The sequence below is a fragment of the Sceloporus undulatus genome, chromosome 6, assembly GCF_019175285.1.
Source record: "Sceloporus undulatus isolate JIND9_A2432 ecotype Alabama chromosome 6, SceUnd_v1.1, whole genome shotgun sequence".
Lineage (NCBI taxonomy): Eukaryota > Metazoa > Chordata > Lepidosauria > Squamata > Phrynosomatidae > Sceloporus > Sceloporus undulatus.
Window position 1 is genome coordinate 48,180,296 of NC_056527.1, and position 20,579 is coordinate 48,200,874.

The 20,579-nt window shown below is 42.0% G+C and overlaps 1 protein-coding gene and 1 long non-coding RNA gene across 2 annotated transcripts in view; one reads left to right on the forward strand and one right to left on the reverse strand.

Moving 5' to 3' along the window:
- Window positions 1-1,536: 1,536 nt before the first annotated feature.
- LOC121934632 lies at window positions 1,537-9,582 on the reverse strand. The gene is made up of 3 exons (XR_006104648.1): window positions 9,351-9,582; window positions 3,537-3,625; window positions 1,537-1,846 (listed from the first exon to the last, which is right to left on the reverse strand). It is a non-coding gene; the product is annotated as an uncharacterized LOC121934632 (long non-coding RNA).
- Window positions 6,643-20,579, forward strand: part of NR1D2 (nuclear receptor subfamily 1 group D member 2) — a 33,822-nt gene continuing 19,885 nt past the window's right edge. The window contains exons 1-3 of the mRNA XM_042475277.1: window positions 6,643-7,021; window positions 15,390-15,650; window positions 20,171-20,259. Coding sequence (XP_042331211.1) covers window positions 6,676-7,021; window positions 15,390-15,650; window positions 20,171-20,259 — 696 coding nt within the window. The 5' untranslated portion in view covers window positions 6,643-6,675. The remainder of the gene's footprint in view (window positions 7,022-15,389; window positions 15,651-20,170; window positions 20,260-20,579) is intronic.

Genomic DNA, 20,579 nt, shown 5'->3' on the forward strand with positions numbered 1-20,579 from the left:
AAATACGTCATCCTTTTATTAGTCAATTTGCATAAAATAAGTATTTGTGCTTAGCTGAGTTTATTGAGACATTTCTATGCCGACTGGTCCATTTGTAGAAATGAGGCTGAATTGAATGTTAAATAAAGCTCTTGGAATAATTTTCCACCAATAAACAAGCACTTAAGGGATGGCAGCAAAGCATTCAGCTCTTCTTTGAGGTCTCTTGTACATACATATGCATGAGACGTTCTGAAGTAGACAAGGTATAAGAAAAACAAATATAGTATTCTTACTCAGTTATATTGCTGTTTTCCAAATCTCAAAGCAGTGCTGTGTATTACCATCCACAGTTCATTCTGGGCTTTAAGTATATTTTAAAATTGGATTTGTTCTCCAGGTTGTGATTTCAGACCCCTGAAAGCACATGCAGGGCTCAAACCACTGCACCATGATGGCATATTATGCCAACATAGAAAGACTTGGTTTACATCTCCTTATGAATGGAATTCTGAGTTAAAACTTTATTGGACAAAATACTAATATCCTAAAGGCCCCAGATCCTGTCTGATCTTAGAAGTTAACCAGGGTCACTCCTGGCCAGTATTTGGATGGGATACTACCAATGAATACCAGGTGCTGTAGACTATGTTGTAGACTGAGGAAGGAACTGGCAAAACCACCTCTATTTCGTGCATAAGAAAATCCTATGAAATCCATAGAGTTGCCATAAGTCAACGTGCGACAAAGGCAAATAAAATACACAATAATATAAACCGCTGGATATGACTTATTTAAAATGCTGTATATGTGATTGAAATGCACTCTATTGTATTTAGCTGTCATATCTTTAATGAAAATTAATTTTAAAATATGGATTTTAATATACTGGTAAACATTTCAGCTGAAGTCTGGATCAGTGTTACCCAACATGGTAGTCTGCGGACTGGTCTTGGTCTACAAACCACTACCAGCTGGTTTGCAGCAAATTTCCAGGAAAGAAAGGAACAAGTGTATCCAGTGGGCAGAAAGATTGTGGTAGTCCTGGCATATGGGTGGAAAAGCCAGGCCTGTCTGCCTCAATGCATAGGTTAAGGACACTTTCACACTATACAGTTAAAGCACTATGATTCCACTTTAACTTCCATGGCTGCATTCTGTGGAATCTTGGGGTGCATAGTTTGATGAAGCACTGGAGTGTTTTAGCTGAGAATACAAAACGCCCCTCCCTACGCTGCAAATCCCAGAGTCCCATAGGAATTACTCAGTTTGAGGTGGGATATAAATTCAATAAACAAACAAACAAATCTATCATAGGAGGTTCTTGGCAAGATATGTTCAGATGTTTGCCTTTGCCTCCCTCTGAAGCTGAGAGAGAATGTGACTTGCCCAAAGTCACCCAATAGGTTTCTAAGCCTGAGTGAGAATTCAAATCCTGATCTCCCAAAGTCCTAGTCCAATGTTCTAACCATTACATCACACTGGCTCCTTATCTTTTGTATTATATTGTATTTGGAGATGCGTATGTTATTTTAAAGATATGTATGTTTTAATGATTATCCTTCTAGTGAGTTTTAGTGATTATTTTTTTATTTCTTTGGTTTAATGGATTTATGTCCATACAAGGTGGTGCCGATCCTGATGAAGATAATGGTGCCCAAAGAGAGATTGTGCCATTCAAACACTTGTTAGTGAAGATCACAACTACTTAAGAGGGCTGGGGAAGTCATGGCCCTTGAGATATTTTAAACAACAGTTCCCAGACTCCATGGCCAGCACAGCAGTGGTAAGAAACAGTAGAAGCCGGAGTTCAAACATCTCATGGTCCAAAGGTTTCCAGTGCTGCAGGAGGATTGAACACTATCACCTGATAGGAGAGAAGAGAAAAGAAGGTTAAGAGGTGATATGATAGTCAGGTTTAAGTATTTGAAGGGGTGTCATATTGAAGATGGAACAAGCTTGTTTTCTGCTGCTCCAGAGAAAAGGATGCAACAATGGATGCAAGCTGCAGGAAAAGAGATTGAAGGCCTGATACAGACAGCCAAAATAAAGTTGCTTCGAGTCATTTGGAGGTATGATGTTTCAATGATACATGTGTCCGAAGAGTCCAGAAGCCACACCAAAGCCACGCTCCAGTCCTAAGGACTGGAATGCAGCTTTGGTGCAGCTTCCAGACTCTTAGGACACATGCATCATTGAAACACCATACCTCCAAAGTGACTCGAAGCAGCTTTATTTTGGCTGTCTGTATAGGGCCCTAGTTCAACATTACTAGGAACTTCCTGGGGTTGTTCTACAGTGGAACACACTCCCTCAGAATGTGGTGGAGTCGCCTTCTTTGGAGGTCTTTAAGCAGAGGCTGGATGGCCATCTGTCAGGGATGCTTTGATTGAGATTTCCTGCATGGCAGGGATTGGACTGGATGACCCTTGTGGTATCTTTCAACTCTACGATTCTATGGCGCGTTACAGACTGCCTGTTTGGGGCGGCCTGTAGGCGCTCCTTTCCCTGCTGGATCGGGGCCTCAGCTGCCAGAACGGCAGCCTCCGAGGCCCCGATCCATCACTTTCCAGGCTGCAGGGAAGCAGCAAAAGGCCGCTTCCCCGCGGCCTGGAAAGGGGTGTCCTTGGGGCTTCATCTTGGGGATGAAGGACACCTGATGGCAGCGGGGAGGAGGAGAAAGGGGCCACTCAGCCCCTTTCTCCTTTGTGTTGCTGGCGCAGCTGTCTAAAGGCTGCGCCAGCGACGCAAACTGCGGAAGGAGCTCCGTTTCAGAGCTCCTTCGTGCACTGTGGAAAGGGTGCTCTATGCGTCCTCGTGCGGTGCAAAGACGTCACATCCGTGCCGCCCCGTTTGGAGGCGGCGCGTTCATGACGTCATAATGACGGCCCCCGTGTGGAACGGGCGCCACCATTTTGTACATCCTGGGGACGTATTAGGGTTAGGTGCGTGCATAAGGCACGCACTTTGCCTAACCCTAGTACATCCCCAAGATGTACTTTACGCCCGTTTGTAATGGGCCTATGATTCTATGACCTTACACCGTGTTCCCAGTCTAGATCAGGGTCTATTGCTTATTGTTTGACTGCACTTGTGCCAATGGGAATTTTCTTTCCAATACAAACTGCCAAGTATCCTTACAGTGAGGGATCCAATGGTGTTCTGAGCTGAGGACAGCAATTTGCGTTGTTATATTTCTAGAGCAAGCATTTCCTGTCAGTGCTGTTAACTGCAGTGATACTATGACAGATAGATGACACAATCTTTAACTTCTGTATAATCACTGCATCTGATAATGCTTTAAAAATGATCAGCGGTACAACACAGGATATTTCACAAGCACAGTAAAGAGTTCCTAAATTTCCATGCTGAACCTTGTTTGAGGTAATGTGAGAGAGGATCCACCACTGCTTGGAGGCATCATACTGGGAACAGGCAATAGGGAGGAATCACACCAGAGAGAATATGGTAACTAAACGTCAAAACTCATGCATGATTCTGAAACTTTGCAATCCAGAGAAAATGAAATACTCTTGGTTGGATCCAAATTCACCCACATGCAGCTAGGCTAGTAGAAGTGGACTTCCTTGGCTCCATGGCAGCCTCTCCAGCCCCCAAAATACTATTCAGACAGTAGAGCCTCCTGCTGAAAAAAGATAACAAGGCTATTATAAGGAGTGTGAGAGAAGGGAGATCCCTGGAAATTGAGCAGGATTGGGAAAAGCAGCTATGAAAGAAACAGACAAGATCTTAAAATGCAAAGCTATCAAGCTGAATACCAAAGTTAGGATTGTCCAAGTCATCCTATTTCTCATTACTAGATACAGATGTGAGAGCTAGATAGTGAATTATTATTACCTGTATTAACCTTTATTTATGAAGCGCTGTAAATTTACACAGCGCTGTACATGCAATCTTTTTAGTTAGATGATTCCCTGCCCTGGGGCTTACAATCTAAAAAGACATGACACAGAAGGAGAAGGGAGTGGTGGAGGGAAAGGGTAAGAGGTCCAGCAGTTCCTCTCTACCTCCGAGGCCTGGACCAAGGCAGATGGACTGGAGGGAGGGCTTGGCTTCAAAATGGAAGGTTAATCTTCATCCAGGGAAAATACATACTCTCAAGTAGGATAATACATATACAATACATAGCAATACAGGAAATGGTTCGATAAGAAAGCTGATAGAAAATTAACTCATTCAGTGGCACCTGGTATAGGGAGGTGGGGGCAGGGTGAAAAGGGCACGGTGTGTAGAATAATGTTGTGGCAGTGAGGTGGGGAGTGTGCTTGGCCCTTGCAGCAGCCTCCCTGCTTTATGATTCCTGGCCATGGCCATAGTGAACCCAGAAGGCAGCCTCCTCCCCACCCCAGCCTTCCGAGTCCCATGTGGCAAATGGCAGTGTGGGACCAAGAAGGCAGCCGCCCGCTCCAGCCGGGTGTACTACCTCACAGGGTGACACCCCCCCCCCCCCCGGTCTGGGGTTTCACCCAGTGAGGCCCACATCACACACAACCCCTACTGACACCACTGAACTAATTTGATTTGTGGTGTTGGACTGGAGTGCTGAAGATACTGTGGCTGGCCAAAAAGACAAACAAATGGGTCCTAGAATAGATCAAGTCTGAAATCTTCCTGAAAGCCAGCATGATTAAACTCAGATTGTCGTGCTTTGCGTATTTGTTGTCAATGTTGAACATGATTTTGGTAATTTGGTAAAAGGTTCTTTTAATAAAAACTTAAGAAGAATAGAATTTTAATTAAAATATTTAAATATATATATACACACACACATACACCCTCCTTTTTCCTTCCACTGAGCCTCACCCCACTCACGCCATCGTCAAGAGATCAGAAGAAAACTAGGAATGGGAAGGACAGCTATGAAAGTAATAGAAAAGAGCCTAAAGTGTAAAGATATACAACTGAGCACTAAATTTAGAATCATCCAAGCCACTGTATTCCCTATCATCATGTACCGATGCGAAAGCTGGACAGTGAAGAAAGTGGGTAAGAAGAAAATCAACTCATTTGAGATGTGGTGCTGGAGAAGAGTGCTGAGGAAACCATGGGTGGCTATAAAGACAAACCAATGAGTCCCAAAACAGATCAAACCAAAAATCTCCCTGGAAGCCAAGATGACGAAATTGAGGCTGTTATGCTTTGGTGACATTATGAGAAAGCAAAACTCATTTGAAGAAACAATAATGCTAGGAAAGGTGGAGGGAAGCAGAAAAAGAGGAAAACTGCATGCTAGATGGATGGACTCTATAAAAGAGGTAATGGATATCAATTTACAGGACTTAAGCAGAGCAGTGGAGAACAGGGAGTCTTGGAGATGTCTCCACAGGGACACCATGGGTCAAGATTGACTTTAATTCAACTAACAACAAAATAATAATGATGATAATGATAATGACAAATACATGGGTCCTAGAACAGATCAAATTTGAACTCCCCCTGGAAGCCTAGATGACAAAATCAAAGCTGTCTTACTTTGGCCACATCATGAAAAAGTGCAACTCATTAGGAAAGACAATAATGCTGGGAAAGATGGAAAGCAGTAGGAAGAGAGCCAAACCATATGCTAGATGAGGATGGACTTTATTAAGGAGGTCATGGGTAAGACTTTGCAGGAACTAAACAGAACAGTGGAGGACAGGGAGCCTTGGAGGAGCCTCATTCATGGAGTCGCCATGGGTCAAGATAGACTCAGGGGCAGTTAACAAGATGATGATGATGATGATGATGATGATGATAGTAACGATGATGGTGATATTAATAATACATAATATTAATAATAGTAATTAGTTGTAATTAATTACTATTAATAGTAATAGTAATAGTAATTAGAACCTTCTAATTAAAAGATTGTATGTACAGTGCTGTGTAAATTTACAGCGCTATATAAATAAAGCTTAATAATAATAATGATAATGATAATAATAATAAAAATAGTAATGATGGTGATAATAATGATGATAATAATAATAGTAATGATTAAGTTGATGGTGGTGATGATGATGATGATAATAATAATGGTGATGTTGATGATGATAATGGTGATGATTATGATGATAATAATAATGGTGATAATGATGATGATGATGATACTAATGATGATGATAATGATGATGATGATGATGATAATAATAATAATAATAGTAATGATGATGATAATGATGATATTAATAATGGTGATAATGATAGTAATAATAATAATAAAAATGGTAATGATGGTGATGATGATAAGGATGATAATAACAATAATAACAGTGATGATGGTGATTAATAATAGTAATAATAATGATGATGGTGATGGTGATGATGAAGATAATAATAATAATAATACAGTAATAATAATAATAATAATAATAATAATAATAATAATAATAATAATAATAATAATAATAATAGTGTTAACAACAACAGCAACGTTTCAGGGGATGCCACTCCGGACGTGACCATAGAGGTGGTGGGTGGGTGGTCTTGAGACACGTGTCAGGCAGGGCTGCACGTGAGAACCCATGTAGTGTGTGTATGTGTCCACAGGGGAAGGGGAAGTGTGTCACTGGGTGAAGCAGGTGTCACACACACACACACACACACACACACACAGAGAGAGCAGGAGGCAGAGGCAGGTAAGGAAGGAAGGAAGGAAGGAAGGGGAGGAGAGGAGAGGAGGAGAAGGGGAGGCACATGGGCCAGGCAGCTCTGGAAGAAGGAGGAGGAGGCAAGAGAGCCCATGCCCAGCAGCAGCAGCAGGAGCCCTGGCATCTGGCAGGAGGCGAGCCAGCTCAGCAGGAAACTTCTCCGGGCAAAGTCAGCTGTCTCTCCTCCTCCTCCTTTAGGCTGGGGCTGCTCCAAGCAGAAGGACAGGCGGCTGGGAAGAGCCTCCCTGGAGCTGCCGCAGTCAGTGGCTCTTCCTTCCTTCCTCCCTTCTTTCCTTCCTTCCAGGGACCTCCAGCAAAGGAAGGAAGGAGAGGCTCAGAGGGGCCCTTTGCAAAAAGGTCTGGCATTGGAGAAGCCATGGAGCTCAATGCAGGTAAGGGAGCCTGATCCCTAACCCTTGAAACCCAGGGCTTTGTTTTTTATTCACCCCAGGGTGATCAGGCATGTCCTCCTTTTCCCGGACGCGTCCTCCATCCCACCCTAAAAGGGAGTTTCTAAAAAGTCCTCCATTTTGAGCATGGCTCAGAAGCATGGGTTTGTACTTTTATAGGAGTGACTTTGGGCTTTTTATTTCTTTCTTGTCCTCCATTTTGAGCAGGACTAAGAAGCACAGATTTATATTTCTAGGGGTGTTTTTTGGCTTTTGTTGTGGTTGTGGTTTGTGTTGTTGTGTGTCTTCTTTTCAGACTTATGGCGACCCCATCCAGGGTTTTTTCTTGGCAAGGTTTGTTCAGAGGAGGGTTGGTCTTTTTGGAAGGTCCTCCATTTTGAGCATGTAATAAACTCATGCTTCTTGGGGCATGCTCAAAATGGAGGACGTTTTATAGAATTCCTCCTGGGCAGAAGGAAAACAAGTCATAGAAAACAGTCATAGAAATATAAATCCTGGCCTTTTGGGTGGTGCTCAGGATGGAGGACATTGGAGCAAAAAATGGAGGACGTGACTGAAGCTTTAAAAACACTTTGGGTTTCTTGATCATGCTCAAAATGGAGGACTTTCGAGAGAAATAGAGGACGTGACTAAAGCTCTTGGAAACAATGTAAATTCATGCTTCTTGGACATGCTCAGAATGGAGGACATTGAGGGGAAATGGAGGACGTGACTGAAGCTTGAAAGCACTTAATATAAATGTAAACTCATTCTTCTTGGTCATGCTTAGAATGGAGGACATAGAATTCCTCCTGTGTGCAGAAGGCTGGGGGGGTGGAGGACGCGTCCGGGAAAAGGAGGACGTGCTTGGAACTGGTGTGTGTGTGTGTGTGTGTATATATATATATATATATATCTGTGTGTGTTGGGACACATGCATCATTGAATATATATATCTGTGTGTTGCTGTGACTGAGGAGGGGGCTTCCAGGCTTGAGAGGGACTGCACTGGAGTCAATGAGAGGGAAGCAGCAGACTGCCAACTAGGGGCCTGCTCTCCTCACATGGACTCGCCGGCAGGGCCACGTGCGCCCCTTTTGTTTACGTTCGGGGCGGCGTGCGCCCTCATTGGCTGTGCGCTGCCGTGACGTCGGCGTTGCATAATAGGCCCGGGGCGAAACCGCGTGGACGGACACGTGCGGCCTTTGTTTTGGTGACCTACATCCAGAGGGCGACACGTGGAGGCAAACTTAAGCCACGCCCACGCTCCTCATGGGAAAGCGGTGATTGGCTCCCTCCCTCCCCAGAACGCTCTCTCAGAGCGGGGAAGGCGTGGCCTCGCAGCGAGGGCAGTGAGGGGGCGGAATGGGCCTCTTTTTTTCCGTTGGGAAAAGGGGCGTGGTTAGAATCCTCGCGCTCGAGGTTCGGAGGTGGAATGCTGTGCTGCTGCAGAAGCAGCAACAAACTACATTTCCCAGAGTTCCATAGCCTTCAGCTGTGGTATTTAAAGTGATATCAAGCAGTACGCCACAGAAGCTCTCTATGTTTAAATATATATCCATATATATATGCGCGCACTGCAGAAATAAATCCAGTTTGAGACTGCTTTAACTGCCCTGGCTTCATGCTAGGGAATCCTGGGAATTGTAGTTTATTTTGGCACCAGAGAGCTAGCTCTCTCTCTCTCTCTCTGACAGAGGAGGCTAAATGTCTCACAAAACTACACTTCCCAGGATTCCCTAGCATTGAACCAGGGCAGTTAAAGCGGTCTCAAACTGGATTTATTTCTGCGGTGTGTGTTTTGGACCGTGGTCTCCTTCCTTATGTGTATGTGTATTAAAATACATATATACACATATGTGTATACACATATGTGTATATATGTATTTAAACACAGAGAGCCATCCTGACTACAACTGGAGACCCGAGTTCGATTCCCCGCTTAAGCATGAAAACCCACTTAGTGGCCTTGGTCAAGTCACACTCTCTCAGCCTCAGAGGATGGCAAATGGCAATGCCCCTCTGAAAAAACATCACCAAGAAAAACCCCAGGATAGGGTCGACATACATCCAAAAAATATATATGACAAAGGCTGTATCCACACTGTAGAAATTAACCCAGTTTGATATCACTTTAACTACCACGGCTGAAGGCTATGGAAGAAGGCTCAATGCTAGGGAGTTCTGGGAACTGTAGTTAAGTCGTAGTCAGAAGCTCAAACCACTACATAATGTCTCTATATTTAAATACATATTCATATATATGTAGTTAAACACACAACTCACTTAAACTCAGGTGTTAATAAATGCCATTGAATTTAATTATACACACCTCTGAATGGATCGTATTGTTTTGTCCACTGAAGTATACACTCTGATGCTGTTATGTATTTACATTGAAATATGTTCTGAGGTTTCATTTCGGGCGAGAGCTTTTGAAACCGAACACAGGGTTGTTGTGTCATTTTAAGTGCCTTTCAAAGTGCCTCCCTTCTCCGGAATCACGTTGTGTGTCCTGCCGGCTGCATGGTAGATCTCCTCCACAGGAGGGTTATTGCTGTGAGTTGGTGCTCTTCCTGTGTGTGCATGTGTGCTTTTGTGTGTGTGTACGCCCATGTGACTTTGGCCAACAAACTTGCTTGCACATGTACAGAGACCTGTGACACTGGTAATGCAACAGGTTGGAGGAGGGTTGTGGAATAATCTTTGCCGATGGCTGAAGTCACGGAATAGATAAAGTCAGGTGGTACCACATGCACACATTTCAGAAAGGGTTACATAACAGTTCGTCTGAGGCTATGGAAATTAGAATGAGTTCCTCTTTTGCAAAAGACTTAAAAGAGGATGGGTCTTTCTCTCCCCATCTAGCAACTGAAGAAATGGGGGATGCAGATTCGCCCTCCCCAAATCTGTAAAATAAAATAGACTCTGCCTGCAGTTGTAATGAACACACACAGCAGAGGCTGATTATATAACAAGTTGTGCTGCTTTGTGAAATGCTGCTGTAAGGAGAGATTGCAGGGACCTCTTTTAAAAGAGACATTGACAGTGGGTGGCAAGTAACAGCAATTATGCTGTTTCAAAATAATGCGGGGTCTCTTTCAACACATAATAGTGTGACAAAAAGATGACAGAATAGATGTGCGTGTGCATACACATTATGTGTATAGTCTGTAGCAGCGGTCCCCAAACTGTGCCCTTTAAGAGATTTTGGACTTCAGCTCCCAGAAGTCTCAGTCATGTTGGCCCATAGTCTGGGATTCTGGGAGCTGAAGTCCAAAATCCCTTAAAGAATACAGTTTGGGGGCCACTGGTCTATAAGACCACAGGAAGAACTTTGCTGGGTCAGATGAAGAATTTCTAGTTATTGTTGCAGCATCCTATTTCCAAAAGTAGTCAGCTATGTATTTTGGAAAAGTGGACTACTGGGATTTCAAATAACCCCCCCAAATTGTTTCCTAGCCTACCCTATTGGTCAGAGATACACTGCCACGGAATATGGAGGTTCCACCAAATATTTGTGGTTAGTGCATAAACCAATCCGTGAATTTGTCAAATGCTCTCAAGGCCACCCAAGCCAGTAGCTATCATTACATACAGTGGTACCTCGGGATACGAAATACCCAGGTTACGAATTTTTCGGGATACGAAAAAATCCCATAGGGATTTATTGTTTCGGGTTACGAAAGTTTTTTCGGGTTACGAAAAAACTCTGGCGCTATTTTAAATGGAGCCGCGGCAGAGCCGCGGCTTTTTCCCCATTAGCGCCTATGGGTTTTCGGCTTACGAAGGCTTTTCGGGTTACGAAAGCGGCCGCGGAACGAATTATTTTCGTAACCCGAGGCACCACTGTATTGTCTCAGCAATTTTCAATTCTTGTGCACTGTGTGAAGACAATACTTCCTCTTGAACCTTCTATCCTGGATTTACTATCAGTTAATTTCTCCTTATGTGAGAGAGAGATCCTTATTTGCTTTGTCTACGCTATTTTACTCAGCCTTGTATTTTTGTGATGTGCTGGACTACAATGTCCATCATTGCTCAGCAAGCATGACTCCTGTGCTGAGAGTGATGGCATTTGTAGTCTAGCACATCTGGAGGATACCAGACTGGGAAAGTCTGTTCCACATAATGTACAATTATACTTTTGTGGTGCACAGTTTTGGTTAATCTCCCTGAACTCAAAAGGTCTAAATCCTTCTACTTTTCCTCATAGAAGAGCTGATTTGATATCTTGATCGTGTGAGCTATCTTTTCTGCATTGTTCTGAGAGGGGGCTGCCAAAATTGTTCACATATTCCAGAGTTAATCGATGTATACGGTACTGGTTACAACATAGCACCATACATGTACTGCATGGCTCTTTATAAAGAACAGATTTGTCAGGCTCTGTTCCGACAGCCTAAAAATAGACACAGGGGAAGCAACAAGAGAGAGGAAGCATTATATAAACAAACCAAAACCCTTTTTTTTCCTTAAAAAATTGATAATGTGGAATTTGCCATTCTTGTTGGTGCTGCAAACTAAGCTTCCATGTTCCTTGCAGCATCTATCATGACCCTAAAACTGGTGGCAACCAGTGAAGAGCATACTGTGTATATATGTACAATTCAGGCTGTTTGCCCCATTGTGTCATAGCAAGTCTCATTTGCTGCTTCACATTCACTTAGTTTGCAGACAGAACACTTTAGACCTCTTCTTAGGAATTGTCCGCACATGCTGAATGGCCTGGTTTCCTCCGGGAAGGCCAAAACACCTGTGGCAAGCTCGGGCCCTATCCTGCCTTTGCAGACACAGATCCAGAGGATCTTGTCCGATCCCAAGGTAAAGAGCCTTTACTTTGGGGTAAAACAGCCCTAGTTTTGTGCAGAGTTTCTAAGAAACAGTGGCAAAACCAGACTGTTCACACAGCGCCCCTGCACTCCATACATTTTTGGTGGGCAGTCTATCTGAAATGCCCCCCAATTGCCCCTTCCAATGCGGAAATGGGGCGCCTGGCCACATGAGTGCAGTCAGGCACCCTGTTTCCAGGTCAAATGGAGCGGCTGAGGGGTTTCTTAGATGGATCGCCCACCAGAAAGGTAAGGAGTGGCCTCAGATCCTGCATCGGTGTGTGGTATGTGAACACCTGACTGTCTCTGCACTGACTCAGGGACTAAACCAGGTGAAGGATAACATAGGTTCAACCCATGCTATCTTCCTCCATCTGCTGTTTTCACCATCCTGAATAATTTAGTTTTGTATGATAAACAAATACAGTACATCAGACAGAACTAGTGCAAATAGAGATCCTTGAACAGCTCCACAGCTTCTTCCTCTTTTAAAATTAATTGTTTCTGTTTCATGCTTAATTGTTATTCCACCTGTTCTTTATTCAGAGGGTGTTGTATTTCTTTGTATGGCCACTATGCACACTTAGAAAAGTCTGCATGTTACTCAATTACGTAATGACTTCCTGCCAAAGCATGTGCCTAAAAACCATTTTAATGAGTGATAATTTATAGTAATCCATTGAGTTTTGTACACATATGCCCACATCCAGTTCTTGTTATGTGTAATTTTGTGTATGACTGATATTACTAGAATGTGGCTTAAAAGGTTCCACACTTGGATGCACACTTCATTGATGGTCATTGAAATATGAATCTGATTTTCATGTGCATGTTTCCCAGTCTGGCAGAAGATAAAAATGATCCTCTTGTACAAATAAGACTGATCATGGATTGATAGGGATGGTTGTGCTTCATGTTTAAACTTTTTCCTGTATCTTTCATGTGTTAACATTTTGACAAAAAGTTCTGCTGTTTTTAGTTTGTTTTAAAATATTCTGTATGCATACAAAACATTGTTCCTCCCATGGACAGTCTGCATATTCCACACAATCTTCTGTGTTGCTTTATGGAACACAGCTTCGTACATCCATATGTGGAGATGCAAAGAAACATAAAATCAATATGTTGAGGTTCATTGGCATCAGGATTCTATATTTTGATATAGATTAGTATAGCCCCAATTGTTGTACTAAGCTGGTACAATTTTTGTGTATGTAAGAACATAGACTCCAAAGAACTACTTTTGCACACTCAGTGTACTTAAGGGTTTTTTTTTGGGGGGGGGAGAAAGAGAGCAATATACTCTCCTATGACACACCATTACCTGCTTTTACTCCTGTAGCCAAGAAGGTGCATGAGTTGATTTGCGTACAGTTGTCTTCGAGTTTTCTACAAGAAGAGAGCAAGTAAAAAAAGTTACTTCTCTTTGGAAAATTCGGAACAAGTACTATTTTTCAGACCTTCTTTGTTTTTCCTAAATAAATACATTGCTCCTATTTTATTAGAATGGCAATTGAATTTTTAAAAACCCAGTTCTTGTTTGGTGCAAAGCTACAGGAGTGAATGCATTGCTGGAATATTCTCACTCTTCACATTGCCTCTGCTATTTTATTCTTACTGTAAATAAAGAATAAATGTGGTATCATTTGAGACAATCTTTAGCAAACAAAAATATACTGCCATAGTTGGTTTTTCACATATAAACCATATTTACAGTTCAACTCAGAACACTGCTTCTTCAAAGACACGTGGAGTGTATCTCACCTACAAACTCATAATGTTTGTACTGGTTTAACAATGACGGTATTACTCCCAAAATCCTGGAACAGTGAAGTATTTGATGGAAACCCTTAGCTGTGCTGCACAGTTTCCCTAGTTCTCTCTGGAGATCAAATGATAGTTAAGCCTAAATCAGTAATGCTCCAGTTTGAGTGCTGAACTAGGGCTGCATCTGAACTGCAGAGATGATCCAGTTTGACATCACTTTAATTGTGCTATGGAATTCTGGAAATTGTGGTTTGTTCTGGCACCAGAGCTCTCAGGCAAAGGAGGCTAAATGTCTCACAAAACTACAATTCCCATAATTCCATAACACTGGGCCATTGCAATTAAGGTGGTGTCAAACCGGATTATTTCTGTAGTGCAGATGCAGCCTAGGTTTCTAGGGAACAGGATTCGAATCCCCACTCAGCCATGGAAACCCACCAGGGACTTTCGACAAGTCATACTCTCTCAGCCTCAAAGGAAGGCAAAGGCAAATTGCCTCTGAACAAATCTTGCCAAGAAAATCCCAAGATAGTTTACCTTAGGGTTGGCATAAGTCAGAAACAATGTGAAAGCACACAAGAAGAAGAATCAAGAGTTCTGTGTGACTGATTCCTAAGTAAAAATGTACATAGAATTGCACTTTTACAGCACAATGATAGATAATACCATTATTCAGAAATAAGCCCCATTAGATCAATGAAACTTGAGTGTGTACAAGGTTTTGTCCTAAATTTCCTTTTGACACTAAGCGATTTTATGAGAATGCTTAAAGTCCTCTCAGTAGGTAAATCAGTTCAAGTGATTACTTCAGTATAAATCCTAACCTGTTCACTCAAACAGTGTTTGTTCAAGATTACATTCCTACCATGAGAAATCTTGCATTTTTATGTAATCCCATTAGCTCCAGTGCAAGAAGTACCATAGAATCAAACCACAATAAAAATGATACCACAATGACAGGCTGTAAGAATAAAATAGCAGAGGCAATGTGAAGAGTGAGAATATTCCAGCAAGGCATTCACTCCTGTAGCTTTGTACCAAACAAGAACTGGATTTTTAAAAATTCAATTGCCATTCTAATAAAATGGGAGTGGAATGGAATTGCCCATCTAACTTCCCACATTTTTCTTTTTTTATCCATCTTGGGTACCCCCATCACTTAAAGCTTTCTGTCCTTTAACCATCATTTCTAGAGATACATCTTTCTTCTCTCTGTTGGGTGCTGTCCTTTTGATGCCCATGGGGTGTTCTGAAAGTCCATGAGAGACTGCCTAGCAAGCATATGTAATCCATTCTGGGGGTCCTTTTAAGGAAGAATACGGCATATGTGAAATAAGTAAAATCTTAATCACTCAGTACTGCTAAAAATCGCTTGTTATTTTTTGTATTACATGTAAGGTTTGTGGCAGTAGCAGTTGTTTTTTATCAGGAGCGTTCATGGTATTTCGTTTACGGCTGCCACTCAATAGACATACAAATCCAAAATCTGCTGTGGTTTCTTAGGTTCAGCTTTTCTTGTGATACTTCAGAAACAAAAGTTACTTGGGCTTACCCCCCCCCCAAAAAAAATTACAGCCACTTTTAATTAGCATAATGTACTGAATCTTGTTTGGGGAGTAATTGTTGAACTTGAAAGAACAATATTTATGGCTATCTGATACTGAAAACAAAAAAGATGTTAGAAATAAGGGACTGAGGGAGAAACGCTGCATGATTGTTTTCCAGTATGGGTCTGTGAGGCTGATAGATCCCTTTTTGTCTTCTCTCTGCAGGTGGTGTGATTGCTTACATCAGTTCTTCAAGCTCAGCATCCAGCCCTGCCTCATGCCATAGTGAGGGTTCAGAGAGCAGCTTCCAGTCCTCTTCTTCCCCTGTCCCAACATCACCAAACAGTTCCTCTTCAGAGGGCAGCTGCAATGTCAAGAGCAGAGAAAGCTCTGATGAAGCAACGAAGGGTGACCAGTTAGATGATCGAATTAAAGTAAATCAGTCAAGTGGAACAGGATTTACCAAGGGTCATAGTGGACTTACAAGTACGTATTCTATAGCAGTACCTGCTCTGTCACTTATGGTGGGTCCACACATCATTCGTCCTAGTCTCCATTCTATTGTTTGGAGAGTGGGATGTGCTTTAAAACTTCTCCTTCCCCTTGTCTGTCATATATGAAATCCATCTCCCTTTCCATAGTTGGATATTATGTCTGAATTGAAATCTGATCTGACTGTACCCCCAAACCAGGTTCTGGAAAACATTTTTTCAATCAGTTGTTACATATTATAGCTTGGAAGCAAGCCTAATCGGCATTTTCCAATTCAGACATAATGGCACACAGTTTTTATAATCAGCCAAAGAAGGGATGGGAGGAAGATGCCTGAGTGGTGAATTCCTAGTTTCCAAAACATGGATTGGTAAAAGTAACACCTCAACCTCCCTGTAATGTGTCTGCACTAAATAAGTATGATATTTGAGGCCTGACAGCATCCTCTGCCTTGAGCCTGTACCACTTAATCTTCAGTACTTAACCTCTAACTTCCTTCCTTCTAGATAGACTGTAGCTCTGGTATTCAACCTCTGGCAAACTGGAGCTCCTGCCTCACAGTGCAAAGTGGTGCCAACAGGCCATGTTGTCCTGGGGCCCACAAGTAAGTTTGAAGTCAAGACCTGACCACAAAGGGACCCCCACCCGCTTACTATCCCAACTAATAAAGCTGTCTTTCCCCTTATGAGTTGTGTAAAGATTGCTTTTAAACAACTGAACTAATTCTCATTGTAAATTTCAGCAAAAGGCTGAACTGAAAGTATCTGGTTTGATCATACAGTACACTGTGTTTGCAGTGGAAAATCAAGAATTCCCAAGTGTTACAAAATGCAACTTAATCTTCACATATTTGAAAATTCAGAATCCCCAGCAAGGAGACAAAGCTGCTATCAAATAGTGAAAAGATGAGTGTCACTTCAAAACCAAAATGAAAAAAAAACCACATTGTTTTATGAAGCCAGTATGTTTCATAAGTATTAACTGAAATCACTTCACAGTAAGGTATTTTAAAATTCATTTTCATAATGCCAGATTCATCCTCCAGTGGCACCCAAGTCTTCCTGCTTATGTGATTTTTATCATACAAAGTTCTCTCACAAGAGTACAGATTCTGCTGTATTCATAACTGTTGTAATCTTGTGGGAAAGGGCACCAAAGAGAGGCCTTCACCATCACCTGGTGCTATTACTACTACTACTACTACTACTTTTATTTTCTTATATCCCGCCTTTCTCCCAATAGAGCAACTCAAGGCAATGAACAACAAATATAAAACAATACAATTTTAAAACAGTACAATATTAAAATATATAAATATAAAATTTAAAAAAAACAATTAAACAATTTTATGAGTTAAAACAGTTATAAATTAAAATGTAACTAGTTGAAAATACAGTCAGCCTTCTGTTTTCTTGGGAGATCCGTTCCGGATTCCCCCCCCCCCCCACGAAAATGGAAACTCACACATATTCAAGCCCCATAGGTTTGAATGTTGAACCCCCTCCGCTTGCTCCTCACGAGTAAGCGAGAGTGGTGGATCTGAAGTCTGCGCAAACAGAGGGGCAACTGTACAAACCTTAAAATTTATATAGCACAACATTTCAAACCTAGCCCTTATCAGCTTAAAAACGGAAGGTTGGAGATAGGCCTGCAATTATCTAGTACAGTAGGATCCAAGGAAGTCCCCCCCCCCAAAAAAAGAGGTCTTACCATAGCCTCCTTTAGGCGTGTTGGGACGCTGCCTTGTTGTAAAGAGGCATTAATCACTTCCCTTACCCATTCCACCAGTCCTCCTCTGGTCTGTTTAATGAGCCAGGAAGGGCAAGGGTCTCGTATACATGTAATGGTTCTCACCTCTCCAAGGATCCTGTCCACATCCCCAGGCTGAAATCCCCCGTGGAGTCTCCAACACCATTCCTGAGACCACCCTGGATAGCTCAGGCAGGTTGTTCTGCAGCGGGGTGAGTGGTACACCAACAGAATCCCTAATCTGTCCTGGCTGCCCACTTTTAAATAAACAAACCTTGTAGATTGAGAGATGGTACTTGTCCTGGTGATTCCATGGATTGGATCTGGGACAGTCTCACGCATGCAGACCAAGTGCTCTGCCACTCAGCAACTGCTTGTAGCTTTGCATAACATAAATAGTGACATGTTCACAATACTGGAGTAAAGTAACTGATCCTGAGATGTAAAATTAATATGTATATTTGTCTGTAGTTCTGAAATATAATTTAAAATATATTCATTACATTGGTGTCAGAAGTAGTAGGATAGGCGAAACATCAAACATAAGCATGATGATTTTAATAATTGTTAGTAAGTCGTTCCTGTTTTACCTACTACACCTGAATACCCATATCTTTCTTTTTTCAAATTTATTTCCAAGGTAATTTGATAGTTTATTAGCTCTTAAGTTTCCTCATTTTTTCCAGGGGCCAAGAACCTTGCTTGTTAGCCACAGACAAGTTAAACACAAGGAACTGGAAATTATTTTCTTGATTTTCTGTTTAGCCTACTTATAGTTGCTAATCTTTATAACTATCGGTTCTTTAATCTTATGTGATTTTTACCCTTCTTTTAACATGACATGGATAACCATTTTCCTATCAGTTACAATGGCATCTTCAAATATAATTTTTACTGTGTTTTTTTAAAAAGGCATTTGGTGATGTATCTGCAGGTGCACTGGATAGTAAAAATATTGCCAAAGTATATATAGTTTTAAAATAACATCAGAACAATTAAATTAAAACTTATATATAAACAAAACAACAAGTCATCCATCAGCAGTTGAGCCCTATACATTTGCACCAGTGAGTGTAATGCAGAAGAGGGAATTGTGCAGCTGTCCAGATGTTGGACTACTGTTCCTATCATCCTTAATATTACCTGTGCTGGCTAGGGAATTGGAAAGGCTCCATCATTCCCACCATGGTTTACTTGGTCATTGCAACATAACGTCATTGCAGTGCTAACATTGGGCCTGAACAGACAGGCCAAAATAAAGCTGCTTCAGGTCACTTTGGAAGTATGCTGTTTAAATAACGACTGCATCTTAAGAGGCCAGAAGCTGCCCCAAAGCTGTGCTCCAGTCCTTCTGGCCTTTTAGGACACATGCAGCATTTAAACAGCATACCTCCAAAGTGACCCAAAGCAGCTTTATTTTGGCCTGTCTGTTTAGGCTCAAAGTTGTACAAGTTGAGTCTCCCTTATCCAGAATTCTGAAATACTCCATAACCCCAAACTTTTTTCATCGTTGGCAGGGATAGTGACACCTTTGCTTTCTGACAGTTCAGCGTACACAAACTTTGTTTTATGCTCAAAATTATTGAAAATATTTTATAAAATTACTGTGGGCCCTTCCTATAAATGGGGAGTCCATTCTGGACCCCTCCGCGTATGGGGAAAATCCACCTATACTGGAATCCTATGGATTCCTATGGCTGTGCGCTCCCGTGTGGCGCCCACACCATTTTTTCCACCAGGGCTTGCTGTCTACGTGAGCTCAAGTCTGCGGGTGGCAAACCCACATATGACGCGGGCAGACTATACTTTAAAGCTATGTGTATAAGGCATATCTGAAACATAAATGATTTTAGTCATGGTCCCATGTCCATGATGCCTCATTAAGTATATACAGTCAGCATTCCATATCCATGGGGGCTCCATTCCAGGACCCCCCCCCTCCTGCAGAGAGCAAATTCCATGGGACCTCAAGTCCCACTCTCCTCAATGAAGATGCGGTGTGCACTTGGCTGTACTGGTGTGGCTGCATTCATACACCGCTATTGGGAGGAACAGGGCAGGGCCATCTACGGATGCTCCAGTCCATGGATGGCAAACGCGCAGAAGAGAAGAGCCAACTATATATGCAAATACAGATATTCTGAAAACAAACATTTCTGGTCCTAAACGTGTCAGATAAGGGAGAGGCAACCTATAATGATCTGTGACACACAGCAGATATATCTTCTATTTTGCTGTTCTAAGCAATTTTATTTTCTTCTGTTAAGTAGTATTGGTGACCAACAATAGTCTAAATGATTCAACTCTTGGTGGGACTAGCAGTTGGATTTGGGCCTACTTCCGTGATAGACTTGCATGTAAAGCTGAGCCAGCCATGGAGTAGGATGAATGCAGCAAAATATGAGGTGCAATTTAAAAAGAGCAGATTTTGGACAATGGGTCCCAAATCTGTGGCCATGAAGGAGGGGCATTTCTATGATGGCAACATATTCCATCAGACATTCAAGGATGATGGTTTTGAGCCAGACTTTCTCAGGCAGCCACCCTTCATATACAGTATGTATTAATTGAATGAAGACAAAAAAAATGACAGCTGCTGGGAGCAGAGAAACATTCTGAATTTTATGTTTTGTCTTTTTTGTCTAGGGTTAGTCCCGTTAAATATAACTTTCCTTTTTAAAAATTAATGTAAGTCAAATATGTGTGTTTTTTTTCCTTCCACAGTATTTCTACTAGGTTTTTATGCTGCTTTTTTGTATTTGTAGAATTTAATGGCATGGTGCTACTGTGTAAAGTGTGTGGAGATGTTGCTTCAGGATTCCACTATGGAGTCCATGCCTGTGAAGGCTGCAAGGTAAAATACGTATTATTTTCTAATACACACACCTCCCTGAAACAGTTATCAAGTACATTTTCAGAGTTGAAAAGTAACTGGTGTAGCGATGAAAAAATGACCACCACAATTTGTTTCCTGGCCAATGCAGAAAATACAGTCAGGAAAAGTAACACAGAGGCCAAAGATTTGCAGACTTTTTGTATGATATTTGCATATTATTTCTGATTGGTGTACAGTGGTACCCCGGGTTACGAAATTAATTCGTTCCGCGGCCGCTTTCGTAACCCGAAAAGCATTCGCAAGCCGAAATGCCATAGGCGCTAATGGGGAAAAGCCGC